General features: G+C 34.8%; 2 protein-coding genes and 1 long non-coding RNA gene across 8 annotated transcripts in view; 2 read left to right on the plus strand and 1 right to left on the minus strand.

Moving 5' to 3' along the window:
* The window catches only part of LOC105336412 (trichohyalin), a 28,711-nt gene extending 17,571 nt beyond the window's left edge, over positions 1-11,140 (plus strand). Inside the window, exons 35-51 of one of the 2 annotated variants that reach the window (XM_034451166.2) lie at positions 371-556; positions 881-1,043; positions 1,310-1,470; positions 1,943-2,163; positions 2,387-2,544; positions 2,708-2,847; positions 3,117-3,309; positions 3,406-3,548; positions 3,665-3,866; positions 5,634-5,713; positions 5,863-6,048; positions 6,457-6,585; positions 7,327-7,476; positions 7,757-7,861; positions 8,734-8,829; positions 9,525-9,539; positions 10,683-11,140. In XM_034451166.2, coding sequence (XP_034307057.2) covers positions 371-556; positions 881-1,043; positions 1,310-1,470; positions 1,943-2,163; positions 2,387-2,544; positions 2,708-2,847; positions 3,117-3,309; positions 3,406-3,548; positions 3,665-3,866; positions 5,634-5,713; positions 5,863-6,048; positions 6,457-6,585; positions 7,327-7,476; positions 7,757-7,861; positions 8,734-8,829; positions 9,525-9,539; positions 10,683-10,712 — 2,358 coding nt within the window. In that variant the 3' untranslated portion in view covers positions 10,713-11,140. The remainder of the gene's footprint in view (positions 1-370; positions 557-880; positions 1,044-1,309; positions 1,471-1,942; positions 2,164-2,386; positions 2,545-2,707; positions 2,848-3,116; positions 3,310-3,405; positions 3,549-3,664; positions 3,867-5,633; positions 5,714-5,862; positions 6,049-6,456; positions 6,586-7,326; positions 7,477-7,756; positions 7,862-8,733; positions 8,830-9,524; positions 9,540-10,682) is intronic. The other variant, XM_066082197.1, reaches the window with a different exon arrangement.
* A 7,707-nt stretch (positions 11,141-18,847) lies between these two features.
* LOC105323728 (putative nuclease HARBI1) lies at positions 18,848-24,103 on the plus strand. 2 transcript variants are annotated; one of them, XR_010713139.1, is made up of 5 exons: positions 18,848-19,558; positions 19,772-19,887; positions 20,065-20,176; positions 21,932-22,308; positions 23,323-24,103. It is a non-coding gene; the product is annotated as a putative nuclease HARBI1 (long non-coding RNA). The 2 variants fall into 2 exon arrangements; XR_010713138.1 differs by lacking the exon at positions 23,323-24,103 and having other exon boundaries at positions 21,932-22,547.
* Positions 22,378-27,257, minus strand: LOC117689706 (myb-related transcription factor, partner of profilin). 4 transcript variants are annotated; one of them, XM_066082200.1, is made up of 6 exons: positions 26,632-27,257; positions 25,900-25,967; positions 25,548-25,694; positions 24,508-24,570; positions 23,367-23,426; positions 22,378-22,800 (listed from the first exon to the last, which is right to left on the minus strand). In XM_066082200.1, exons 1-6 carry the CDS (start codon positions 26,850-26,852, stop codon positions 22,619-22,621), a joined length of 741 nt encoding a protein of 246 aa, XP_065938272.1. In that variant the 5' UTR covers positions 26,853-27,257; the 3' UTR covers positions 22,378-22,618. The 4 variants fall into 4 exon arrangements, with proteins under 4 accessions (XP_065938272.1, XP_065938271.1, XP_065938273.1 ...); XM_066082199.1 differs by having other exon boundaries at positions 25,548-25,700; XM_066082201.1 differs by lacking the exon at positions 24,508-24,570 and having other exon boundaries at positions 25,548-25,700.
* Positions 27,258-27,893: the final 636 nt, after the last annotated feature.

A 27,893-nucleotide genomic window follows, 5' to 3' on the forward strand; every position in this document is an offset into this window, starting at 1 on the left:
ATTCTCAAAGTATCTGATTAAATGATCTTAACATAAAAGCCATTAAATGTCAGATCATTTTGATCTTTATCAATTTCTCAACCGGCATTGCACTAAAACATTTATCATGAAATTTTAGCAGATAGTGGGTGATTTGGCCATAAGTTTAAAAAAAATTGTTTAAATTGATACCTGACTTGTAAGACACATACAAAAATTAGTATCAATGACTTCTGAGATTTTTTGATTATTTTTGCTTATTCCAAAAGCATAGGGCTAATTGTTAATGTACTATGACATTTAAAATGGCCGGTAAACATTTTCTTAAGTGAAATACTTATTCAAAGCAATCTATATTCTTTAAAACCTGCAGTCTTTATATATAATACAGGATATAGGAACACTACAGCAAATGGTGAAAATGCAATCCATGGTAGAAGATGAAGGATTCCATGACAACGTATCACATGTTCTGTTAGACCAATCAAAAAGGGACAATATGGAGGAGGGAGAGGAGGAACTGATTCAGGCACTGGAAGATAAATATGATGCCCTTAAGGACAAACTGATAGAAGCAGTAAGTCATTACAACACTGACACCATCTACAGTGTATTACCTGTACATGCTATACAAGTTACTGTAAACTAACTTTTATGTGTGATGACTTCATTTTGCAATTAACCAGGAACACTAACTTTTGCGACCAAGCATTCTTTACACCCATGTTGATATAATGCTCTAACTGAAAGGAGCTAGTACTGTTTCATGGCCAGAGATATTTACAACGACATTGCTCTCACAAATCTTGCGAAAATTTATTGCACACTAATAAAAGTTGTTTTACAGTACAGTACTTGATTAACATAAATTAAATATGATGTAATATTGTGTTGCTTAAAGGCATTAAAAGAGGAGATGGGAGAAGATGAATGGAACAAACTCTCAGATGCTGAGAAACAACGAAAGATTGTAGAATTAAAAATGAAGGAGAGAAAACTTAGACAGGAAGGGAATGTAGAGGAGGCTGCCGCTATATTTGAGAAAGTTTTGGAAAATGATGAATGTAGGATTTTAGCTCATGATTTGAAATTCTTTAATTGTAATGCCTTTTAAAAATCCAATAAGGTTTCTATGAATTAAATATTGTAATTATCGTCAAACATCTAACCATATACATGTACTTTGTATAATATATAAATCCTAATAATATATTATCATCTCAACATTAGAATATGTTTATTAAAAAACCACATCCTTGCACATTTTGAAACCACTCACACCTTCATGTATTTGTATTAATGAATTAATGAATGTTCAATGGATTCCTAGTGTTGGACCAGATTCTTGGTCCTGAAGACAAGAAGGATGCAGACAAGAGGAGAGAGGAGCTGATCAGAGAGAGGGAGGAGCAGGGGCTGCCCACCGATGAGGAGACAGTCAACAGGCTCCTCGAGGAGCAGAGGAAGGCCCAGGGCAAACAGAGAAGGATTGTGAGTTCAAGTATTTGTAGTTCTAAGAAGAATCTGGAATTTTTGTGCATCACAAAATTTGTGTAATACCTTTCTTATTAAAAATTTTGCTTTCCGGTAATTCATTTTAATTTTTGTTTTAAAAGTTTCTAAAAAGTGTACAATATCAAACATAATTTCTGCATATTTCATTTTTTTGCAAAATTAATTACAAAAAAAAAGCAAAAAATGGACCGTCATGATAATAACTTGATATAGAGTTCATTTAATATAGTACCATATGTAACTGTTACATCTATACCTTGGTTAGGATTGATACTTAAAAAATAAAAGATATTGTTTGTCCCTGTTGATGAATTAACTCATAAATTCAGTGTAAGATCATCATGTCAAATATATTGCTTGTCACTGTTGATGAATTACTTCATGAGTTCAGTGTTAGATCAGCAAGTCATCTGCATCACAATGTTTTAATGTTGATTAAACAATTCAGAATGTGTTAGAGAACCTAAACCTAATGTTGGAAGATGAAAAAGCTAAACTCCTGAAGGCTCTTAAAAACCAGCACAACAGAATAGACCAGGAGAGGGAGCGTCAGCTAGCCATAGCCCGCCTACAGCACGAGCGACGCAAACTCGCCCGAGAGGAAAAGTTTGAGTCTGCTGCAATCATAGTCAGTCAAGCCAGAGAAAATGAAGAAAATGTCAAACGAACGTGAGTCTTCTAAGACCCCCCCCCCCCCCATACATGTATTTTAAAAATGTTTACAGAACAGTAGTAATGTTGAGTTACTGTCATATTTCTTAGTAGCTCTATAAGCAATTTAATATTTTAAAGCATCATATTTTTTCTGATATTGCAACACCTTAATTACCAATGTAAATTTCTTAACAAGTTTAGAGCGTTTCTTATAATTATGTACATTTATTACAAACAGTATTAAGGAAGAGAGAGAGAGAATGAAGGCTTTGGCCAAAGAGAGACTTGAAGCAAGAAAGAGGAAGTTACAGCGGAAAAAAGAGGAAGTCAGTGAGGAGGTGAGGTTGAGGAGTGAGGATGACCTGGAACAGCTGGAGGACATGGCACAGACACAGGGTGGGTGGTTATTTGTTAGTACCTCAATTCTGTTACAATGAAGTCACATACCTGTGTTTTGAGATTTATACAATCGGACAGTATACTGTGGTTCATCAGTACATGTGGGCTTCAATTTTAATGGATTGTTTGATTTAGATGGTATGTGTACTTTATTTTGCAGATTTGTCCTCAGTTCAAACAGCCATTTTGGAAGCACTTGATCAGCGTCAGACAGAAGAGAGGAATGTATTGATGGACATCATACAGACGGCCAGGAATAGTGCCGCCATTATTAGGGAGGCAAAACAAATGTCAGCTCAGGTACAGCTTATTGATAAATACATGTAATTTTCTAAAAGCTTACAGTTCAACAGAAAGCCTTGAAAATCCTATACTGCTCAATAGTAATGATTAGAAAAGACTTGCACCTCAATAGATATTTAAAAAAACACAGCTTAATGGTAATTAAAATAAAACTAAGAGCTTCAGAGTAACTACTTTCAAAAACATTTCAGCTGTATATTAACATGAATATTTCTGGTATCAATCAAATTCTTACATAACATAAAAGAATCTTTGTATTTCCCCAGGATTTGAAAACTCAGTTACTTAAACTGGAGAAAGATGAAAGAACATGGAAGCAGGTCTCCATGCAGGCTGCTCTCCATACTGATGAAGGGACGTTGTCAAAGTCAGAGAAAGATGTGATGTTTAAAGAAGTAGCACAACGACGCAGTGAGCATCAGGCCATCCTAACTGAGGCCATGGTGTACAAACTTCAGTGTAAGTTCATAGTTAATCAAGTAATGGTGATGAGAATGACATCGACCATTATTATGATGATGATGTTGATGAGGATGACAATATTGTTTTTTGTAGTGGAGGAACAGTCACACAGGGCTCAAAACCCAAAAATGTCTGATGAAGAAAGTTTGGAGGATCTAAGTGTGGTGTTGTTGGCAGACCTCCAAGAAAAGCAAGCAACTGAAAGTGCCACAGTTCAAAATCTGATGCAGGATATGGTAAATATTTTTCCTGTGCTGTCAATATTTTTTATCTATTAATATAAAACTTCAATAGAAGATGATGTGAATGTTCTTAATTTATGATGTTTGAGTTATTTATAATTTTCATTCAGGAAGAGAAGGAGTTGCAGGAAGTGAAACGTGTCCAGCGTATTGCGAAGCGCGAGGGCTGGTTTGATGCCCTGACTGGGATGTTGTTCCAGTTATCCTCATCGGATCCCACTGGAGAGGAGGCAGGACTGGAGATTCTGGACAAGACAATGGCTAACATGGAGGAAGATTGGAAGAAAGAAAAGGACATGCTGATTGCTGAAGGTGAGTCTGATTAAACGTTTGTGTGACAGGGAATCTCTTTTTGGTCAATATCAGAGATATCAAGAAAAATTCATGTATCACAAGGATTTGAGTGCAGTCATTTCAATTAAAGCTTAAGTTATTGTTGTAAGCTTATTTGTAAAGATTTTGCATACACAAAATGTGAAGGTTTGGTTACAGCTCGTGATTGTTTCTTGCTTATTTTGTTTTTTTCTTTTGTCCTTGGTGTATTCCAGTTAAGAAATGTAAGTTTTGCAATTGACATGCACACATGTGAACACAAGATGACCCATACTCCCTCGTCATCTCATAAGGACAGACACAACGTAGTTTTACTGGAATTTATTGAATCGCCTTTTATTGAAGAGTTCTTATTATGATTATTTCAAGTTAATATGTAAAACAGCTTCCACAATGGCTTTCTTCAACAGAGATAACTACATGTATTGCATTAATTAACATGAATGGAAAAAGGACTTTTCAAATAAATATGATAAAATGGTGAAATATACTGAAACCTTAAAGATTACACTTCAAGCTTTTGCTGTTGTATTCGTGTGAAAATTACTCTGAAGAAATACTATGTAAAACTATGGTCATTTTTTACATTTTTCCTTAAATACAAAAAACTAAGATTTTGATCAACTACCTGGTAATGTCTTTTTAAAATTTAGCAATGAATGATGAATTTAAATTTGATGTTTATATAATACCGAAAGGTAAATTACGTTGTGTATGGTCTCTGTTATCTATAAGCACATTGTCATACTAATAGGAACCATCATTTTAACTGTCACTTGGTATACATGTATTTGTTGACACATCATTCAATTTTCTCTTGTAAAGTACAAGCATGAAAGAATTTTCCAGTGTTTTTATATTTTAAAAGTTATAAAAATTTTGTATAGCCAATGCTTTTTTATTATTTTAATTTTTTATATAGCTGCATGAGATAATTCTCTATATGCGATGCTTGTGAATACCATTTATTAAAGGGACCTAGACATGATCTCAGATGAAAAAAATATTTTTAATTTTTATGTAAGAAATGGTTTACTTGTGTATTTCGAAAGATTTACCAAAAATTTCAATGTTAGAAATCAGGTTTCAAGCGAGATAAAGAGGAAAAAAGTTGGTGTTATGTAAACAAAGCTGGAATCTTACATTTCTTTACAATTTATGTAACGTAAAGAAATTACCATTTCTTTGAAAAATAACTTGAGGCTAACAAGATAAACTGATTCAAATGAATGTCTTCATAAATAATTTTTATAAACAACAAAAAACATTAGATTGAAACTTATACCAATAGAATACATTTAATTATAAACAATGACAGGGCTCGAGCTTTGTTTACAATACAAAGAATTCTAACCTCTTTAACTCCGTTGTACCTCAATATTTGACTTTCAAATTTTGACAAAGCATTAAAAATTGACCATGCCAGACATTAAAAATGAAACAATAAATTTTGTAAAATTTGAGCGCATGTCATGTCTAAGTCCCTTTAAATGTAAAAGAAAATTTTTTTTCACTCACTGAATTTTTCATTATATCTTTTTTTTTCAATGTTACCATTTGTTGCTTCATGTAAAATTAACTTTTCTGTTTAGCCACCATAGTAATAAAATATAATGAAGCAAATTAAAATCTAAAGTAAAGTCTTTGTAATGATTAAATAATTTAAGATTTTAAATTTTTGGGTATTTGAATGCTTTGATAAATAAAGGTAGACTGAAGTCTCATGCTTATTCTCTGTTTTTGAAGCTAAATCAGAGAACGCTTCGGAGGAGGAATTACAGTCGGCCCTGAAACAATTAGAGCATGAACAGGAACTCAAGAGGAAGGCAAGTTTAACAGCTTATTTTCCCTCTCTGTTATTGTAACATATCTCGTGACTGATTAATTGTTAAATGTGTTGTTGATCATGATTTGTGTCTGACTGATTAATTGTTAAATGTGTTGTTGATCATGATTTGTGTCTGTGTGATATTAGGCAATGGCAGCTGATCTAGAACAACAGAGGAAGAAAATGATGGAAAAATTGTCGGCTCGTAGACGTCAGACGGAGGAGAAAGAGAGCGAGGAGATCAGGGCAGCCCAGCTTGTACTGATCTCGGAGAGTCGACAGAAAAAACAGAAAGAATCGCAGGAAAAGGAACGAAGTCATCAAAGCTCGGAGGTAAGGGCAGAGCAAGTGGTGTGTCTGAATGATTTGTGCATGATCGTCACAAAGGGAATCCACAAAGTAGAATTATTTAGGTCTTTTTCTTTTGATACATGAATGAAATAAACTTGCATATATTTGTACAGAGTGCAACCAGCACAGAATTTATGCCCACATTACTTATCATAACTCATCTTCTAGTATTGTTCAAACTTAATTGTACCGGTAAATGCAGATAAAAATTTTAAATATTGATTGAATTTAATTGTTCTGATAAACATAAAGGTAACCTAGTATAGAACGTAAACAATCTCATCATTGTTCAGTTCTGATTTTTTCTATGTAGTACATGAAAAATGAGTTTTTGTAAACAATTTAACTATGATAGAGTACGTTGTACAAAAATAAAATGTCCACTGGCAGCTTCAGAAGAGACTGGAAGCCAGAAGACAAGCGCGGAAGAGAACCAGCCAAGAGGAGGAAGAGGACGAAGGGGTCAAGAGGTCACTGACAGACGAGGAGAGGTTCTCCAGACCTAGTACCAAGGACAGTGTAAGTCAATGTAGACATTATTAACTAGTAAGTACTGTGCAACTCACTCAAAACGTTATTTAGCTAAGGACAGTGTAAGACTTACAATTACATTAGCTAAGCTATGTCATGAATGAAGGGATACAGCAGAGAAGTAGATAAAGTTCCAAAAGAAAATCAAATCTTTAAATACAGCATGATTGTATATCTTTGGATCGCTCATTCCATCATTCTGTCATGTGATCACACCATTGTAGGTTTCTTGAATATTTTCACTATGGTTTTAAATGAAATATTTAAAAATAATACCAGTATGAAAATTTATTAAAGCAACTATTTGGTTGATCTATTTTTGGTGATCAGTTTCAAATTTTGATTTTAGGTAGAAAGTCCAGTTTCATTTAAATTTTTGCCCATAAGACTTTGAAAATAAATAATTTTTCGCATTTTAGCATTTGCAAGATAGTGCAAGCTGATTTCCAATACACAGTCAATATGTGTCAAAGTTCACCTGAGAAAATTAAGCATTCACATGAATTTTGTATGAAATTTTCTCGCAAACATAAATTTCTTGTATAAAAATTTTCACATGAATTTCTTATAAAAAGCTGTGCTAGATCTTACAGTCATATAATATGTACTTAAAATTCATGTGAAATTTTCTTAATTATGTGAAATCCTCATGAGTGCATCATTTATATACCGTTATGGACCATCTATTTGATATTAGGTCGCTATGACTGTATCGTTCTTTGTACACAGAATCCATTTGCGTCAATGAAGCGTGAGAAGACGGCCCTAGATGTGACGGTGTCTGACAAGGAAAAGCAGGACACATACACCAAACTGATGAGAGAGCAGACGGCCGTCCTACAGCACAAACAGGAGAGTCAGCGCAAGCAGGAGGAAATGGTCAGTCAAAACCTACCAACAGTGATTCAAACGTGATCTTATTTTATACTGGATGGTTACCAAAACAGCCATCAAATCAACCATACATTTAATGAGTATTTTAACTTTAAACTATTATTTACTAAAATTAATCCCACATATTGTAGCTTTAAACATTTAGACATTTTATTCATCAAGTCCATAAATATGTTTTAATAATTAGGCATCATTTATTTGTAAATGTGGATAATTATACATTTTTTTCATGTAAGATTTGTAAGAATTAATTTTTTATTTACAGCTCAAAAGGAGGCTTGCAGAGAGACAGAGCAAGAAACAGGCGGAGGTTCAGAGCCTGCTGAGCCTGGGTGAACGACAGAAGACAAACCTTCTGGCAGCAAAACAGGTTCAGTTCACATCGTCACAGGGCTTACAGCTCACATTATGGGCTTACAGCTCACATCATCGGCGTACAGCTCACATCATGGGCTTACGGCTCACATCATGGGCTTATAGCTCACATCATGGGCTTACAGCTCACATCATGGGCTTATAGCTCACATCATGGGCTTACAGCTCACATCATGGGCCTACAGCTCACATCATAGGCTTACAGCTCACATCATGGGCCTATAGCTCACATCATGGGCCTACAGCTCACATCATGGGCTTACAGCTCACATCATGGGCTTACAGCTCACATCATGGGCTTACAGCTCACATCATGGGCTTACAGCTCAGATCATGGGCTTACAGCTCACATCATGGGCCTTCAACTCACATCATGGGCCTTCAGCTCACATCATGGGCTTACAGCTCACATCATGGGTTTACAGCTCCCATCACGGGCTTACAGCTCCAATCACAGGCTTACAGCTCATATCACAGGCTTACAGCTCACATCATGGGCTTACAGCTCACATCATGGGCCTACAGCTCACATCATGGGCTTACAGCTCACATCATGGGCCTACAGCTCACATCATGGGCTTACAGCTCACATCATGGACTTACAGCTCACATCATGGACTTACAGCTGACAGTGCTACATCACACATCGTTATCAGAGTACTTTAATGTATTGGTTTGTTTCACTTAGATCAAACCAATACATGGATTTTACCATTAAGTACATGTACATTTAATTAAAAAAATATTCATCAATTCAGTTAATGTCTACGTGATTTCATTGTACATTGTTAATATTATTCATGGTTAAAGACAAGGCTTAAGAAAGTGTCTATTTTTTTAAAGGTTTCTGTCTTATTGATTTTATAGGATGAGAAGGAGAAGCAGTTAGAGAGGATGAAGGAGCGAATCAAGAGAGAGCGATCTAAGAGCCCCGGCAAAAGGAAGCAGGACGCCATAGAGGAGGTGGGTGGGGCAGCATCAGTCAGTGGACAGCTGTCGTAGCATCACACAATTCCTTTTATTCGTATATTATTGTGAAAATGATTTATAATTTAAAGGGGCATGGTCACAATTTTGGTCAAAATCTATTTTTCTGATTTTAATGTTAACAATGCTTCCGTAAGGCATTTTTAATAGCCAACGAAAATTATAGCATCATCCGTTGAGTTATAAGTGAGTTACAGAGCTTGCAATTCTCTGCTATATAAACAAAGCGTTTGTTTACATTTTAAATGTTGAAGTGAAAATTTAAGTTTTAGACCTAAAATAAATGTGTTAAACATTAGAAACTGTTTATTTATGCTTAAAATGAATAGAAGATAGACAAATATACAGCTTGAAAAAGGTGTTTTACTGGTATATTAAACCTATGTAAACAAAAACAGGGCAGAGCCTTGTTTACATGACGAAGAATTGTGAGCCATGTATCTTGCTTTTAACTCTACGACTGACTCTCCAATTTCATTTGATCATTAGATATGCATTCCTAAAGCATTGTAAATGATAAAAACAGAAAAATAAAATTGGACCAAAGTCGTGACCATGCCCCTTTAACTATACTGTTATGTTTAATTCAGTGTATGGTTAATGGTTAATGTCATTATTTCTAAATGAATGATTAAAATATAAACTTGTATTTTTTAATGCACCTGCATCAGGAGGATGAAGAAGAGGTAGCTAGTGTTTTATAGTACACTTGATGTGTTGTTACTTTTTTTTTAAAGTTCGCCTAATCGAAAGCTCTAAGTGAGCTTTTTCTGTTCAATGACTGTTTGTCTGTTTGTCTGTCCTTCCATCTACATAATAACTTGTTCCATATTTGAATCTTCCCCAGAACCCCACTGCCATTTCCAAGAAAATATAATTGGGAATGAAAATAAGGTGAAGTCTTCCCTTTAACCATATAACCTTGCAGTAATATCAAAAACTTTTTATGTCATCATCTTATTTAACTGGAAGATTTAAGTTTGTTCAAACCACATACCCCTTCTAAGGACACAAAATAAGTGGCTTTAAGTTCACCATACTAATGAATTGAAACAAACTATTTTGAAAGAAACCATTAAATAATTTTTTTAATTCATAAATGTATCATAGCGCCAAATCATGAGGTCAAAGAGGACAGCAGGGTAAAGATAGGGGTGATTACCAATCAGACAGGATTAAAAAGTTTACAGATTTTAAAATTGAAAGGTATCTGATATGTGTTAATAATGATATAAAAAAAGCCTTAATATAAGAAAGGTATGGTGAATGAGATAAAATCGGATAAAATATATTAAATGTTTTTTTTTTCTTTTACAAAATTTAAGTTTAAATTTAAATTCAAACTAAACTTCGTGGATCAAACAGAGCAGAAAAGCTAGTTAGCAGTATACTTAATGGATGTTGTCAGGTGGGCATGTCCTTGTTGTTTTTTGGGTTTTTTTGTTAATGTTATGGTGGATTGAATGTGTCAAATTTTGTTATAGTTATATGAATATAACTTCATTAACAGTAGTTAGCCCCCCTTTGTTTTGGTATTATTAATTAAAATGTACTGATTGAGTGTCCACCTTTTGTTGACTTACGTGTAACTGCCACATGCCAATTCACAGTCTGTGGTGGAAAGCATGCTGATGTGCAAACAATATGGGATAGTGCACTGCAAAACTAGTATTGGACTGAATAAATATTTGTTCTTAGCTAAATTAATTGGTGAAAGTCACCTGCCTTTGTAAAATTGTTTTATCGATTTTTATTGACTTACAAATGGCAAGATTGAATCATATATCTATTAATCTGTATTTAAATAACTTTGTTGTCTTTTTATATAGCCGGAGCTAAAACCATCCATAAAGAAGTAGCGATGTCATTGGTTGATGCTGAATCCTTGGCTGTGCAGTCTAAAGAACAATTTTTTTGGATGAACACTTGACACAATTTTATAGTGTTTGATGGTTGATGTACATGAATAATGATGACTTAGAAATCCAGTCCTTCCTACACTAAACCTATACTTTGTATACAGACATAGTTATAATGTTGGTCTATATTTTATTCATATTCATTGATTTTTAGATAATTATTTAGATAATAATGTACACTGTTTCCGTCCATATATAATGTAATATACTATACAATGTAAAATACTAATGTGCAATGAAATTTTTCATACAGTTATGCCCCCTGCTGGCCAGGGGTTATGTATATTAATTATTAATTAATAACACAAATCAATTAATCTTGTCAATGATTACCATTTATTTGAAATACATTAAAAACATTAATCGAATCATCTGTTACTGCTTATAGCTCCTGCCGGTGTGGTCTCCTGATTGGTTAGTCTGGAAAACTTGATAAAAATGTAAGGGGCATCCAGATTCCAAGAGCTGGATCAGTTACAATACATGTGATAGAATATCTGCATAAATCTTCTGATTAAACACGAACCACGCTATCCCGCCACAATGCCCAGCTTTGGGCGTGCAAGTCAAAATACACTTGATTTCAAAAAATGTACCGGATAAGAAGTCCGTAATCGACTTAAATCATTGTAAAACACCCTCAAATTTAATAAAGCACCATGACTGCAATTACTAGTACCGATTAACCATGGTTAACACTTGCCAAAACTCTTGTCACTTGCGACTGAAAAGTGAACAATCATTATAATTTTACAGATGCGTCCAGATTATAAAGTTTTCAGTCAAATTCATAATGCATGTATTTTTGAAAGTTCTTAAGAATTTCAATGTAATTTTCACCTATTGAGTTCGTTAAACATTGATAATGCATTTCTATATATACTTGATAAATCGTATGATTTTGTGCTTAATCCAATAAACTAAACCAATACCTAAAGTTCGGTCGGCAAGAAACTTGAACCTCTCCAAACAGTGTCCATGTCTGAGGACACCACCCACACAACACGAGTGTACGATAGTCTGGAACCACAGTGTTGGAACATGGCCGCACATTGGCCACTCAAGTCACGACCAACTCAGATAATCAATGGAGCCTGCACTAGGCTGCTGCAGTCATTCCGTATTTCGACTTTGCATAGTTGCAGGTCTGTAGCTCCAGGTATGAACAAAATCGGATGGACGACCTGGGAGCTTCTGGTGTAATACTATTTAAAAAAAAGAGCTAAAGACCTGCAGCTAAACTTTGCTTAAATGCCTTTTTAATATTTGCTTGGTCAAAAAATCTTGTTGTATTGCTTTAACCAATACATGTATCAATTACCTCAATTATAACGCCAAGATGGCTACAATGTACTTATACCCATGCAAAGATTTAATATCAACATCTGAGGAATTTTCCCGTAGAAATCTATAAATATTGTGTCATAGTCCATTGTCTAGAGAGTATAAAACCTTTTATTTAAGAATCCGGTATGAGTTTTCATTGAGCACGTTTTTGCGCATTCAAGTAAAACACACTGTATATATACTTTTAATGATCTTTTTTCGATATCATTTATAAAATTGAACACAATAAACAAAATACGGGTGAAAATATTTATAGATTTTGTAAGGAAAATTTTATTTTTTAAACGATTTCTCCGTTTTACGAAAGGTGAACGTTGCCATTGTACTTTTATGACGTTATGATAAAATGAAGCTTTGTTGGAGTGTAACATAAGAAATAACAAAAGAAAAAGTACAAACTGTACGCCGTTGAAAATCTATGAGATGGACCCTTAAAATAACCAGACGTTTTTTTAAACTTGGCATTTTCTCAAACTCATCAGCCAGGAAAGCTGAAATTTTGATGGCAGTATTGTAAGGACCCCCGGGTGTAGGTCGGGGCCACGATTGGGGGGGGGGGCTATTTTTTTCACATAGGAATAAACCATTAAAAATCTTCTTCCAAGAAACTCATCAGCCAGAAAAGCTGAAACTTGGATGGAAGCATCCTCAGGTAGTGTAGATTCAAAGTTGTAAAAATCATTACCCCACGGGAAAGGGTGGGGCCGCAATGGGGGGGGGGGTCGAATTTTTCATAAGAGCATAGAGAGAGAAATTTCTCGGAAACCAATTGGCCTGAGAACTTGTGTGAAAGTATCCTCAGGTAGGGTAAATTCAAGTTTGTTTAAGGCCGGGGTTTGGATGGGGTCACAACGTAGGGTGAAGGGGGGGGGGGGACAAGAATTCACATAGGAATGTTTAGAGAATTTATTTTTAAAATCTTCTAAAAAATCATTAGCCTAGAAAAGCCGTAACTTTAGTGAAAGCAACCTCAGATAATATAGATTTAAATGTGATCAAATCAAAATCTTGAGGAATAGGGTGGGGCCACATTTGGGATCCAATTTTACAGAAGAAAACATTTTAATTTTTCATAAAAACTGACATGTTATAATATATGGTTTTACTTACATGCAAGCATTTTGACATATTGCGAATACTGTGGTTTCATTAATATTCAAGGGTATCAATTTTCGTGGTTAAAGTAAACAAGAGGCCCATGGGCCACATCGCTCATCTGAGGAACAATAGGTATGAATCAGCTTAATGGAGTCATAATACAAACTATCTGGACAATGTACAATAATACATGTAGATCCTGTATAAATAAAATCCATTTTCCCCTGGATATTCTTATGTTTATAATCATTAGTCTGGATGATTTTATAGTCATATCATATGTTGAGTATTGCAGTTCTCAAAAGGATCCTTAACAATAGTTTATATATGGGATATAAACCTACATCAAACTCTGAACCTTCTTGTGAGGCCAAAGAATTGTCCTGGGGCCAAAGTCTTAACAATTATAATGAATCATCTGGCTGATAGTTTCTGAGAAGAAGAATTTTAAAGATTTACTCTATATATTCCTTTGTTAACATTTGACCCCCAATTGTGGCCCCACCCTACCCCAGGGGTCATGATTTTCACAACTTTGAATCTACACTACCTGAGGATGCTTCCACACAAGTTTCAGCTTTCCTGGCCGAATAGTTTCTGAGAAGAAGATTTTAAAAGATTTTAAAAGATTTACTCCCTATATTTCTATGTTAAACTTCGACCCCCCATTGTGGCCCCACCCTACCCCAGGGGTCATAATTTTCACAACTTTGAATTTACACTACCTGAGGATGCTTCCACACAAGTTTCAGCTTTCCTGGCCGAATAGTTTCTGAGAAGAGGAATTTTAAAGATTTACTCCCTATATTCCTATGTTAAACTTCGACCCCCCATTGTGGCCCCACCCTACCCCCGGGGGTCATGATTTTCACAACTTTGAATCTACACTACCTGAGGATGCTTTTACACAAGTTTCAGCTTTCCTGGTCTTATGGTTCATGAGAAGATTTTTGAAATTACTCGAAAATTTTCATAAATTCCTAATTATCTCCCTTTGCAAAAGGGCGTGGTCTTTAATTTTCACAACTTTGAATCCCCTTAGGCTAAGGATGCTTTGTGCTAAGCTTGGTTGAAATTGGCCCAGTGATGAGCTAAAAACACAGTTTCAGTGATATGTAAATTCGTGGCCAATGATCTTATAAATACAAAATGTTAGAAGAAATTGCACTTCAATGAACATTTATTTTCATGGATAAAAATAATAACGAAATCCATGAAAAATGGCATTCAACGAATATTGACGAAACCACAGTATTGCTAAATTGCAGACTAATTTCGCAATGTTAATAGAAAAATCGGTGCGAATAAAAAATACATTGTGTACCGTCTCTCATGAACAAGCTCTTTCAAACCTTTAAATCGAATATTCCAAATCCAATTACAGCGCAGTCCTCATTTGACCCGATCTTTTATTGATTTTTGGGGAACGTTTTTTTAAAAAACCTTTTACTGGGTAGAGATGACAGTGCAGTAGTCTTGACATAAAAACAAGGACCACGCCGTTCACCAGTGCTTCTATCCATCACTTTTAGATTATGGCATTTACCCTTAGATTTTGGATTTTTTTACTCAGCATTTGTGATTGCATTAGTAAGTCACAAAAACAAGTGCTGTGTGTGGTTGGGCGTTTTCATGAATTGTGGAGAGTCCTAATATGTCTGTTTCTTAGATGAGCCGGTCATCATGCCCCGGGGCCGTAAAACTTAGACGAGTTCACTTTTTAGGTCACCTGAGTAAACTCACGTGACCTAAAGCTATCCGTTTTCGTCCGTCGTCGGGCGTTAACAATTTTACATTTTTAACTTCTTAAAAACTACAAGGCTGATTGTTACCATTTTTAGTGTGAGGCATTTCTATGGTAAGAGGAATCTAAATTGTGAAATTCATGGCTCTACCATCCCTGGGGCGCCACATGTGGGACCAAATATACAAAAAATAGCCAAATTTTCAAAATTTTTCTTCTCTTCTCCCACACGTGAGGAAAAAACTGGTTGCATAGTTATGATGTCCATGAAGCACTCTACCTAAATTGTGAAATTAATGGCCCCTGGATCAGGGGTTCTGGCTCTAGGGTGGGGCAATTATGGCCATATAGTAAAAATGTATTAAATCTTACAAAATTTTCTCTACTCCCATATAAATTTTTTAAAAACTAAATGCATGATTATGATGTTCATGAAGCCCTCTATCAAAATTGTGGAATTCATGTCCCCTGGGTTAGGGGTTCAGGCTCTAGGGTTGGGATAATATGGCCATTTAGTAAAAATGTATTAAATCTTAGAAAATCTTCTTCTCTACTCCCATATATATTTTTAAAAAACTAAATGCCTGGTTAAGATGTCCATGAGGTTCTCTACCTAAATTGTGAAATTCATGACTTCTGGGTCAGTGGTTCAGGCTCTAGGGTGGGGCAAATATGGCCATTTAGTAAAAATGTATTAAATTTTAGAAAATCTTCTTCTCTACTCCCATTTACATTTTAAAAAACAAATTGCCTGGTTATGATGTCCATTTGGGCCCTCTACCTAAATTGTGAAATCCATGACTCCTGGGTCACTGGTTCAGGCTCTAGGGTGGGGCCAATATGGCCATATACTAGTAGTAAAAATGTATTTAATCTTAGAAAATCTTCTTCTCTACTCCCATATATATTTTTTATAATTAAAAACTAAATGTCCTATGAAAATGTCCATGAAGCCCTCTACAATAATTATGAAATTCATGACCCCTTTGTTAGGGGTTCAGGCTCTAGGGTGGGGCCAGTATGGCCATATAGTAAAAATGTTTTAAATCTTAAAAAATCTTCGTCTCTACTTCCACACATGTGGGCAAAAAACTGAATATATGGTTATGATGTCCACTCACTACTCTACCTAAACTGTGAAATTCATGGCCCCTGGGCCAGGGTTCAGGACATTGGGGGGGGGGGGCAATTTGGCAATATAGTGTTAATGCATATAATGTTTACAAATTTTCTTCTCTATTCTCACTCATCTGTATAAAAAACTGACTTATAATTATGTTTACCAGGAAGTCCTGTACTGAAATTTTAATTTTCATGTCCCCTGGAGTATGGGTTTTGACTCTAGGGCAGGGCCAAAATTGATGTATTAGTGTTAATGCATATAATGTTAAAAATTATCATCTTTACTCCCACACACTTGAAAGGAAAACTGAATTCATGATTTTGTAGACCAGATATTTAAGTTTTTCACCAAAATTATAGGTTTCACAATTCTGTTTGAAAGATTTCAGGCAGGGAGGTGGTCGTCATTACAAATTTATATACTCCAGAATGAAACCTAATTAATTAGATGCATATATGAGACTCCTCGACAAGTTTGTGTACGGGTTATATGCTACTCAGGTGTTCGTTAAGGCCAATAGGCCTCTTGTTAATCTAAGTCTTACTTTAACAAAATGAATTATTATATATTATAATAGCAGAAAAGTGAGACTGAGAGCGAAAGTGAGCTTGTCTAAGTTTAATGGCCCCGGGGCCAGGACAGTGAAATGTTTCGAAATCTTTCTTACAAATTATTGACATTGTTGTTTTCAATTTATGATCCATTGCATAATGATACAATATAGGATTTACATCTTTTCATGACAAAAGAGTTGTCTATAATACCGGGTTATTACGTGATATAGTTAATGATAAACTTAAGTTTCATGAATTATTTATATTGATATTGACTATACATGTATTACCTTAATTGATTTGAAGTAAACGGTTTTTAGTGATTTTTTTCAATTTGTTTGTTTCTAAATATCTCTTAAATATAATTTGTAAAAGGCTATTCAGATATAACCATAAATACCACAGGGTTCAAATGATGTTCATCCAAAAGTATGAAAAATTTCCAAGATTTCTCCATTAAAATGCCCCTATAGCTTATCAGGTTTCAGTACAAGGCTAAAAATGTTATGTTTACGGGGATTTTGCATTGCAGCAGACCCGGATGATAACGTTGAAAAATTGCGCTAGGTATTCCCAGTGACTTCCGAATGGAGAGAAGATGTAAACAATCCCCATTATAAATCTCCGTAAGAAATCTGTTTCCGTACCTGTAAATTTTTCTAAGTAAAAAATTATAACGTGTCAATAAAGATATCTTGGAAAGTTTCCCTTTCATCCATTTTAATTGCACTTCTTTCACATGTGTGGAGATATCAAAGTCGAATACCAGTACATTGTATTTCAGTTCTTGAGGATTGCAATGTACTTTTCATCTACTGAGTTCGGTAAACACTGACAATGCATTTATGTATATATTCAACTCAGAGATCCCCGTTTTTTTTCTGCGCCGCCAAACGTACAATTCTTGTTGAGTGAATATTGTGGACAAATCCAAATCCAAAAGTGAACCTGTCCAGTGCCCCCTGTAGGTATAATAGTTTGGGTAAATGAACTAAAAAGTCGTGTGGAGTGTTACCGAAATAAATATGACTATCAGGCGATCTTCGAACAAGTCTGATGTTATTTTTTGGAGATAACGACATACAAAAAAGCAACATTTCCAATTTGTAAATTTTGCATGTCGGATTTTTTTTTATCCAAGAGTAAAATTCAGCAGGCTATTGGTGCCAAGACAGCAGGATCTCTACCGTTTCTTTTCTTTGTTGTTATTTTAGAATCTTATCCATTTTTCAGATAGAGTTAGTGTACTTTCTGAAGTTCCTGAGAGAAAAAGGTACCCGTTATAATTTCTTCAGCAAAGTCTTTTAATCTATAGACGGTTTAACCTTCACTACGGTATCTCTGACTAACTTTAGTTTCCCCGGGCCCGTCCTTTTTTTTTCGTATTCTCTTTAGCGCAAATGAGATATTCTCTCTTCATCATTCAACTTAAATTTAAAAGGCTTTTTCTGTTTTTCTATGTTAGTTTTATTTTTTTTTGACACGACGCCATCCCTTTTGTTTCTTTCTGAAAAAAGCCCTGTAACGAATTTTCTGTTCGTTTTTCTGAGTCACACCTCCAAGTGCAATTCCTACTATGAGACGGTAAGGAGTATTTAGTCTAGTAGTTTTGACGTTTTCAATAATGGATTGTAGCTTACTAAAAAATGCGTAAGACTGATTTCGAGTAAACATGCAATGTTACCTATTTTCTAAAATTTAAATGCTTTTTTCAGCGAAGGTACTTTTCGTCTCATTTTCCCTTAAAAATTTGATGTCAGGCAGGTAACATCGGGATGGGGGGGAGTCAGCCCCCCCCCCTTCACTTTTTTGCGCAGCCAAGACTTTTCTTAAATTTACTATCAAGGAATTGAATGAACATGGTGCCCCCCCCTACTTATATGGGACCATGTAAAAAATTGGAAATAGGGAAATGAACAATGAAATTCAAGTTAAAGGAATACTTGCCTCCCCTCCCTCCCCCACCCCCCCCCCTCCCCACGGATTAGGGTTTTCAGGATTTTGGAAAGTAATTTTTCATTTATTTATATATTAATTATTTTTTTTTTATGGTTTTGGATGAGTCTGCCCCCCCCCCCCCCACACACACACACATACACTTTCAAAAACGATGCTACGTGCCTGGATGTTAGTCTTCTTTTTCTTTTTTTTTAACTCGGATACCTGTCGATTTCTAAATGCAGTTCCTTTAAAAGACGTTATCAACAGAGTCCTGGCTAGGAGGTTATAAACGCTAGCTCGGGCTCCAGCTCCAACTCTAGCTCGAAAAGCAAGTTTGGAGTATGGCTCCAAATAATTTTAGGTTATAAAATCTGGCTCGAGCTCTGTCTCCAAAATTGGCTCCAAAGCTGTCTCGAAAATTTCGAGCTGGAGTACATACTCGAATTGTGGTTATAAAACTTTCGAGTACGGAAAATATACTCCAAATGGAGTATGTAAAGCTTAAATCTCGAGTAAGCTAAAGAGCTTACTCGAACTTTCAAGTTTGTACTCAGGGTGTCGTCTGCTTTCATAGAAATGGCTGCACATCAACGCATAGCCAACAGAGAACGCGTTCCGCGTAATTTTAGGGATAGGTCAAACCCACTGGAGGACTTGTCAGCTTCTGACATATTTGCAAGATATAGGTTTCACCCAGATACCATTATGGATCTCCTGAGGCAGCTCCCTGACTTATCTACTCATACAAAGAGGAACCTCCCAATTCCACCCCTCCTTCAGCTGCTTGTGACATTAAGATTTCTTGGTACAGGTGCCACCCACATCCTTGTTGGTGATGATGTGAAGATTTCAAGATCAACAGCAGGGCGATGTATAAGGCAGGTATCGGCCCTTATTGCAAATTTGGCACCAAACTACATCAGCTTTCCAAGGGGAGATCAGGCGCGCCAAGTGATGCTGGAGTTTGCACATATTGCAGGTTTTTACTAAGATAACTATAACGAAAACATTTACTCTGATCAGTACTTTTACTTGGAACATAACTTGTTTAGGAAATTATTACTTTACCCTGTTTATATACATCGACCCTTTAAATGTATGGGGGTTTGGGAGGAGTGAAAGTTCAGTGAATTTTTACCAGTTCAGAAAATTTGTTCTATAATTTCATTTACCTAAAAAATGTGCTTCACAGGTTTTCCAAAAGTGTTGGGTTGTGTAGATGGTACACATGTTCGAATAACCAAACCATCAGGGCCTCAAGAGGCAGATTTCGTAAACAGAAAACAGTACCATTCATTAAACGTGCAGGTACCAATAAATTAGCTTGAAAGCATTCATGCACAAGGCATTCAATATATTTTTTACATAACTAAGACTCTTGTCCAAATTCAATAACTGACTTAAATCTTGATATTAATTAAGAAATACATATATATAAGTCGTGTACCAGGTTAATTTCATCACCCCTTCCCTTTTCTCATGCAGATGGTATGTGACCCAGCTTTCAAAATTACAAGCATATGTTGCAATTGGCCAGGTGCAACTCATGACAACCGGATTTTCAAAATGTCTTCATTGTGCCATCAATTTGAACGAGGTAAAAGAAGTTGTTCGTTTATTATTGAGACCTTGACCTTTCAAACATGACCCTATTTAACAAGAGACCTATTGACCACATTGTTCAACTGATTTTTGAGAAAAAGAAATTTTTTAAAGATTTTTCTTTCTATATTCCTATGTAAAAATTCAACCCCCTGTGGTGGCCCACCTTACCCCCGGGGATCATGATTTGAACAAACTTCAGTTGAATCTATACAACTGGATGCTTCTACACAAATAAATGCTTCTCTGGCCCATTGGTTTTTTGAGAAGAAGGTTTTTTAAAGATACTAACAAATTTTTAATATTTCTCAATTATCTCCCTTTGAAAGAAGGCTTGGCCCTTCATTCTCACAAACTTAAATCCCCTCCACCTAAGGATGCTTTGTGACAAATTTGGTTGAAATCGATCAAGTGGTTCCGGAGAAGAAGTCGAAAATATGAAAAGTTTATGGACACACATACAGACATATGGCTGACAAAAAGTGATCAGAAAAGCTCACTTGAACTTTCCGCTCAGGTGAGCTAAAAACGATGTGTATCGAGTGAACCATAGTAAAGGATCAGTCCAAATGTCAGACTATGTACTGTTAGATTTAAAGCTACATGCGTATTACCATATCATCAAAGATATTCTTTGTAAACTTGACCTTTGAAATACCCCGGTATTATATTAAGTGAAGGTCCATTGGCGGATCCAGAAGGGGGGGGGGGGTTCCGGAGGTCGGAACCCCACCCCCCCCCTTTCTCTGGGACATGTGAATTTTTTTGAAAACTTTTAATGCCTATTTCAAGGCAATTTTCCCCATTTATAATATAAATACTGTAGTTATCTCAAATAAATGCTTTTAACATTGCTTATTTAAAGTCATTTGATATTAAAATATCGTAATTTTGTTCTTATATGAAAAAACCCTGTCGAATTTTTATCGAAATAATGTACATTGTACTCCCCTTCAGCATCCGATGTTTACTACACTGAGTAAACATGTGGAAAATTAAAGAAATACAAAACAATAACTTAAGCAGTATTGCTACAAACACAGATTTACAATAACATCTCCAATGTATTTTCTACTCTATTTCTTTAAAAAATCAATTATAATAGTTCATTTATAACAGTTTTGAACCGACAAGCCATCGAGTAAAACGACGTTCAAGTACGAGTACACGCATTCGTTTTACTTTTTTAAGCCGCTTTCAAATGTATTGTTAGTTTATTAACTTAAGTATTATAATAGATAAGTTTTACTTCGTTTCGTACGAAAAATACAATTTGAAAGAAAATTACATGACCCGCTTATTTATTGACAAATAATGAATTTTGCACGTATTGATTTTCATCAGTTGGAACCCCCCCCCCCCCCCCTTTTCCAAATAGCTGGATCCGCCTCTGAGGTCATACAGTCTTTTAAAATACAAGCTTCTTGCAAACAACTAGACATCATTGAAGTGTTCATACTATAGGGCTCATTGGCGTCGGAAGGAAATTTTTTTCTCCAAATTATGGAATTCCTAATCCGGGGGGGGGGGGGGGGGGGGGGTACATTACTTCTCAATATTCCCATCTTTTCAAGGTAAATATATGAACACTTATTTTTGCTGCGAGAAAAATGGGGGGGGGGGCTGAACCCTCTATGATGCTATGTGCCTAATGGTTAGGTTTAACTTTGCAAAAAAAGTGGGGGGGGGGGGCTAAGCTAAGAAAGTGTCATTCAAATTTTTCAGTTTGCAATGATGATTCTTAATTTAGGTGACCATGATGGGCTGTTACTGGGAGATTCCGGGTACCAGTGCCGTCCTTTTGTTATGACTCCGTTCATCAACCCTGTTAATCAAAATGAGAAACGGTACAATAATGCATTGTGCAGAACAAGAGTGCTGATTGAGCAAACTTTTGGATTCCTTAAAAAGAGATTTCAATGTTTGAATTTTCTACGTACAAAACCAGAGGTGGCAGTAGTCTATATCAAAGCTGCAGTAACTCTGCACAACTATGGTATTGTAAGGGGAGAAGTTCTTGAAACACAGCAGAATGTTGTGCAGGAAGCTGCTAACGTTGAACCTTGTCCTGCTGGAGGTGATGGCTATGCCATGAGGGCACATATTGTGCAAACATTTTTCAGCTAGGTAAGGTGCAATTAATTCATAATTGTTAGACTACTGAACTGAAATGAATTGGATAAACAACTAAACATATAACAGTGTACATTAGTTTATATACATGAATAAACATTCTTAAACTTTAACAGTCCATATGTAAATAAAACAATTAATATTGTCCCACACATACCTTCTTAAAATCTCTCTCTCTCTCTCTCTCTCTCTCTCTCTCTCTCTCTCTCTCTCTCTCTCTCTCTCTCTCTCTCTCTCTCTCTCTCTCTCAAAACAGGGGACCAAACATGTATAACATATGGCAAACAAATAACTTTTGTTTCAATCAAGATTCTGACTGACTCATTTTCATCTCATAGAACTTCTGTTTTGTATCAATCAGTTTAATTTCCTTCTCAAGCTTTGTTATTTCTAATTCTAGCTTCCTCTGCTCTAGCCTTATTCTCTTTGTGTCCTCTGTGATGTTCTCTTTCCTTTCATCTATCTTCCTCTTCTCACTTACTTTACCTGAATATAAAGTATAAATAAAAGAACATACATTGAAACATTTTTTCCATTGTTGAATTCTTTTTTATTACAAATAAATTTTAACATACATTTTTTTACATATAGCTATTAATGTAAAAGACAATTTAAATGATTTCATTAATTCAAATGTATTTGTATTTTCTGCTCTGATAAAACGCATTAACGAAGGATTTGTTTCAAATCAATTTGATCTTTCAAGGCTATAAGGAACATTTTTTTATCGACATTATGTATAATACTGTATTATCCTTAATAATTGCTCCAGGCACTAAGAAAATATTATTATTTTAGAGTTCAATAATCCTGTTGTCTAATGCATACAAAAAATATCAATAATATATCACTCTGTAAACTAGTAATACATATACTATACTACTTGAGTATATAGCTTATTTTATAACATCACTACTTGACTGTAATTTGGGGAGGGATTACATGGGCTTTGCCTGTTACCCAATCCATTTGAATTCTCAATAAAATATGTTTATATTAAATTAACAGGTTGAAAGATTATGACCCAGACATAGAATACAAGTCAATCTTACCTCTGCTTTCCTTTTCTTTTGAATTGACTGTCCTCTGTGACACAGATGATGGAGCTGGTGCTGAAATAAAAGAAAGAATTGACTACACCTGAGGAACAAGTCGAAGGGTGTTGCACTCAACTTTCTTGTTCAAACTGATGAAATAATTAAGTTATTGAAAAATTATAAAATAAAATTAATACACTTTATTGCAGACTTTTTTAAAGATTGAAGGGGTAGAGTTGTGTATTAAATGTATTTTAATCATGTTAAGGTGGCCCATTACACCTTGAAATAGTTTCTCAAATCAGCAGAAAATCAATTGACTTAAGGAATGAAATTCAAGTTAACTTGCAACAGACTGGTGTTCCATCCAGGGGAGTCAACGACTCTCATTCGCTGGAGATAAGCGCTAGCTGGCCCTATGGGCCTTCATGGCACAGAGAAGGATTTAACTTTTAACTTAGTCAGAAAACGTGTTACAACCAGACTTACATGAAAATTGTTTTGATAGATAACAAATGATGCATAAGAAATATATAAAATTCAAATAGGTGAAAATATATGCAATTTATATTAGGATGAAAATTATTATTTTTAAAAATTCAACTGAATAAATATGAACTAGCCCTGGGCCGATTCAAACTTGTGATCTGCAGTTCACAGATTGATACTTTATTACCACTGAGTTGCAATGATATTCAAACCATTCGATTGATACAAAAAAATCAACAAAACAATTAAATCACCATCTAATGAGGTAGGGTCTTAAAAAGCATATTAATGTAGTGAGGTACGGTATTTTAAATTATCTAGAATTGATTAAAAATATATAAAATTTGTTAATTTTTTTAAAGAGCAATATATGTAATATAATTTTGGTTTTACCTTGTTATTTGATTGGCTATACACAAATTCATCTTTAATTATATTTTCATAACTTGCCAACTTCACGTCAAAAGATGTGCTTGCATAATGCATTAATCTGCTTGACATCAAGCTTGATTTTTGTACAGATTAACATCATTTTTAAAATTAGACGTCTTATTAACTGCAAATGATAGTGAATAAATTTGCGGTTTAAAGCATGAACTGCCCAAATTTATATGTTATACAAATATAACATAGGAAAAATTTATAAATTCATTGTAACAATACTCACCAACTGTATCAATTTGACTTCTATTTGTCTCTGTCTCTCTGTTAGTACAAGTGAATCTTACATCTAAAATTAAAACAAAGTTATCCATGTTAATTCATGTTAATCATTGGTCATTCAGCAGATAATTTACATCACAATACTCTTATAGATATTTCTCTAGTATGTAGTATTTTAAGAGAACTTGATGGCAGTGGCCATTATCAAACTGCATTTATATCCTGTAGTATAATTTAAGAGCTTGTAATAAAGAATTTGAAAATATCCAAATTTAAATAATGGTAAATCATATGAATTTTCCTTTACTTAGTACCGGTAATAATTTATCGCAAAACAAATCATCAAACACTTTTAGGTAGATCATTGACCATCCTCCTGACAGACTCACAATTTCTATTTTGGCTGGTCTGCCCACCAAACATAAATATGTAACGTCACTATATACCAGCAAATGATCAAAATGTTTTCATGCATCCATTCTGGTGGAATGGAATTCAATAACCTGTGATGAATGACTGAATGCTACCGGTACACATGTACTTAAAATTATACTTGCATCTAGCTGTATTGGAGGGTATAACAAAACAGTTATTGAATGGTATTAAAGGTCAAATGACCGTTTTTATCTACAATGAAGAGTAGAAAAATTAAATCATAAGCAATGAATTGGGACAGTTTACACTATATAAACCGCTTCAAAAAGCATAAACTGTTTCAAACCATTTTATATCGTATAAAACTAATAAATATTGAATTCATTGCTTATAATTTAATTTTCCTACTCTTCATTGTAGATAACAACGGTCATTTGACCTTTAAAATGACGTAAAATTGTACAAAATTCAAACAATACGTCAGGCGTATTGATACATTTTTGACGTTAGTCTTACTATGACGTAGACAACATTCTTTATATGATATAAAATAATTTTTTAGTCAATCAGAAAGCGCGTTACAACCAGAATTAAATAATATCGGTGTATGACTGTTTAATATTTTCTGTGAATTCTTATAAATTTAAATATTAGATTTTGCTTTCTCACCATCACTGTCAAACCCTTCTTCTAGACCAAAAAGACTTGGCCTTCCTTCTTGTCGCTCAAGAAGCACTTCTTCTGCTTCTGTTAATTCAAATTCCACTTGTCCCCCACCTGTCTTCCTGACTTCTCTCTTCAGGTAATCGATTTTCTCTTTGGCTGTTAAAAATGAAATGAAATATTTTAAGGTAAATTATGGGATGACGTTTAAATGTTTTGTTTAAATCTTCTAAATATTTTACAGCCAGCCGTAGTAATTACACATGTTAATTAAAATAAATATGATATTCATGCCTTTAATTGAGTCTATACATGTACTAAATACATGTACATATATATGGTATTTTAATAAACATACTCCTTTGTTTAGCATTGTTGTACTTTTTTCTGCACTCTTCTGGGGACCTCTTGCTGCTGGTAAATTGTCTACAAGAGTTAATATGTGTTAATTTAAGCTTATTTTTTTCAAGTCATGACCTTAATGATTCATAATCAATAGATGTAGATCTCATTCTGAGTCTGTGTAAGAAACTTGTCCTCATTTGTCACATTTTCTTATTTTCTTAACCTTACCCAAAATATATCAATTTACTCGAATTAAATCCATAGCAAAATGGGTTCTAGCTACATGTGTACATGTATTCTAATTGGTTAATTAATTTCTGTTTTCTGTCAGGAAAATGTTAATTTTTTGATCGAACTTATGATTTAATCAAAACTTTTATAACTTATTGAGTGAAAGAGGTATTGTTTAGTAATTCTTTATTTATTTTTTTTTAGGGAATCAAAATTTCAACAAATAACATCAAATATACATTAGTACTAGATTCACTAGATCATTGTAACATAACATGGTAAACATAATAACATTGATTAAAATTAAATATAATGTAGTAAAATTAATTTGCATATTTTGCTAATTTTATTTAGGCCTAATAATGTTTGCAACACATTATTTTAATATTTTCACCTGCTTTATAATTACCTCCAATGCAATCTTCATTAATATGATCAACTAGCTACTAATAGGCCTATAGGCATATGCTTCTAAAATAAAATCAGTGACCTTTTTTTTTTAGAACTTTCTTACGCATTTATAGCATCTGCGACCTCCTCCCAACCCTGCCTCCTCTTAGCCACGCCAGACTTCCCCCCAGGACCCTTGAACTCCCCAAACAGCACATCCTCCCTGTCCAACACGGCAGATATAAGACACGTTTCCTCATCTGCAGACCACTTTGTTCTTGTTTTTTTATCGCTAAGGTCTACCCTTTCCTTTAAGCAAAGTTTCTCGATGTCTTTTTCTGCCATATTGCGATGAGTACAACTAATCCTATCGTCTGCAGGACACTGAGCAGCCGATGGCACAATTTCCCGGTGCGTTTTGTTGTCAAAAAGTACCTCTTAATGAATAAATATTTCGTGGAAAAGGATATTATAAAAAGTTTTATCAAAAGTATTGTAAATTGATTCAAGACATGTCGTCAATATAAACAGCAGGGCGCCGCCATTACAGAAGAGTTCCAAAAAAGCCGCTTGTGCACATAAAAAAAAGTTAGAGTACGAGCTCGAAAATTGGAGTACAAACTCCCGGGAGTACGTACTCGAAATCTTTTATAACCTCAAAATTTGATCGCGTACTCCTAGGAGTACGATTTTGATTTCGAGCTAGAGTTGGAGCTGGAGCCCGAGCTAGCGTTTATAACCTCCTAGCCAGGTGCTAACTTGGGCATAGCTCTACGTTTAAATAAAATGTCTTTAGTTCCCACCTGTCGGCGAAATTGTAACCGCTTCGGGTCACTTCTTTAGAATCTTTTATACAAGGCTTTCTTATTGTCAAACCAACGACTTTCATTTAATGTCCATGTTTTGAGGGGGGGGGGTCTCAACTTTTTCTAAAGCACTCAATGCTATAATTTTCCTTTTGTACTGTTTGCTTTTGCAATCCATAATAAAATGACCATTTTTAAAAAGACATAATGCTCGCTATTTCATAGAGTCAGCACCTCTATGAGGATTTCTTCTCTAAATATATCGATGATAACAGACCTCTGTACTATTATAAATCTATTTTATTCGTCAGCGTTTTCTATAAGGATCTCGTTCTGCGCATGTTCGCTGTATAGTCAGCACCTGTATAAGGACCCTGATACTACAGAGTCCTGTATAATATAAAGTCCTCTGTACGAATCCCTATGTTGTCAGAACCTATGAGGCCCCTAAAAGTCACGTCATCATCCCAACCTCTAACTCTTACATACATGTAATATATATGCTGCAGGTTATCTCATAAAGCTGATGCATTTTCTCAGTGAGCTCTGAAAACAAAAGTGGTAATACACATGTATATTC

The sequence above is a fragment of the Magallana gigas genome, chromosome 4, assembly GCF_963853765.1.
Source record: "Magallana gigas chromosome 4, xbMagGiga1.1, whole genome shotgun sequence".
Lineage (NCBI taxonomy): Eukaryota > Metazoa > Mollusca > Bivalvia > Ostreida > Ostreidae > Magallana > Magallana gigas.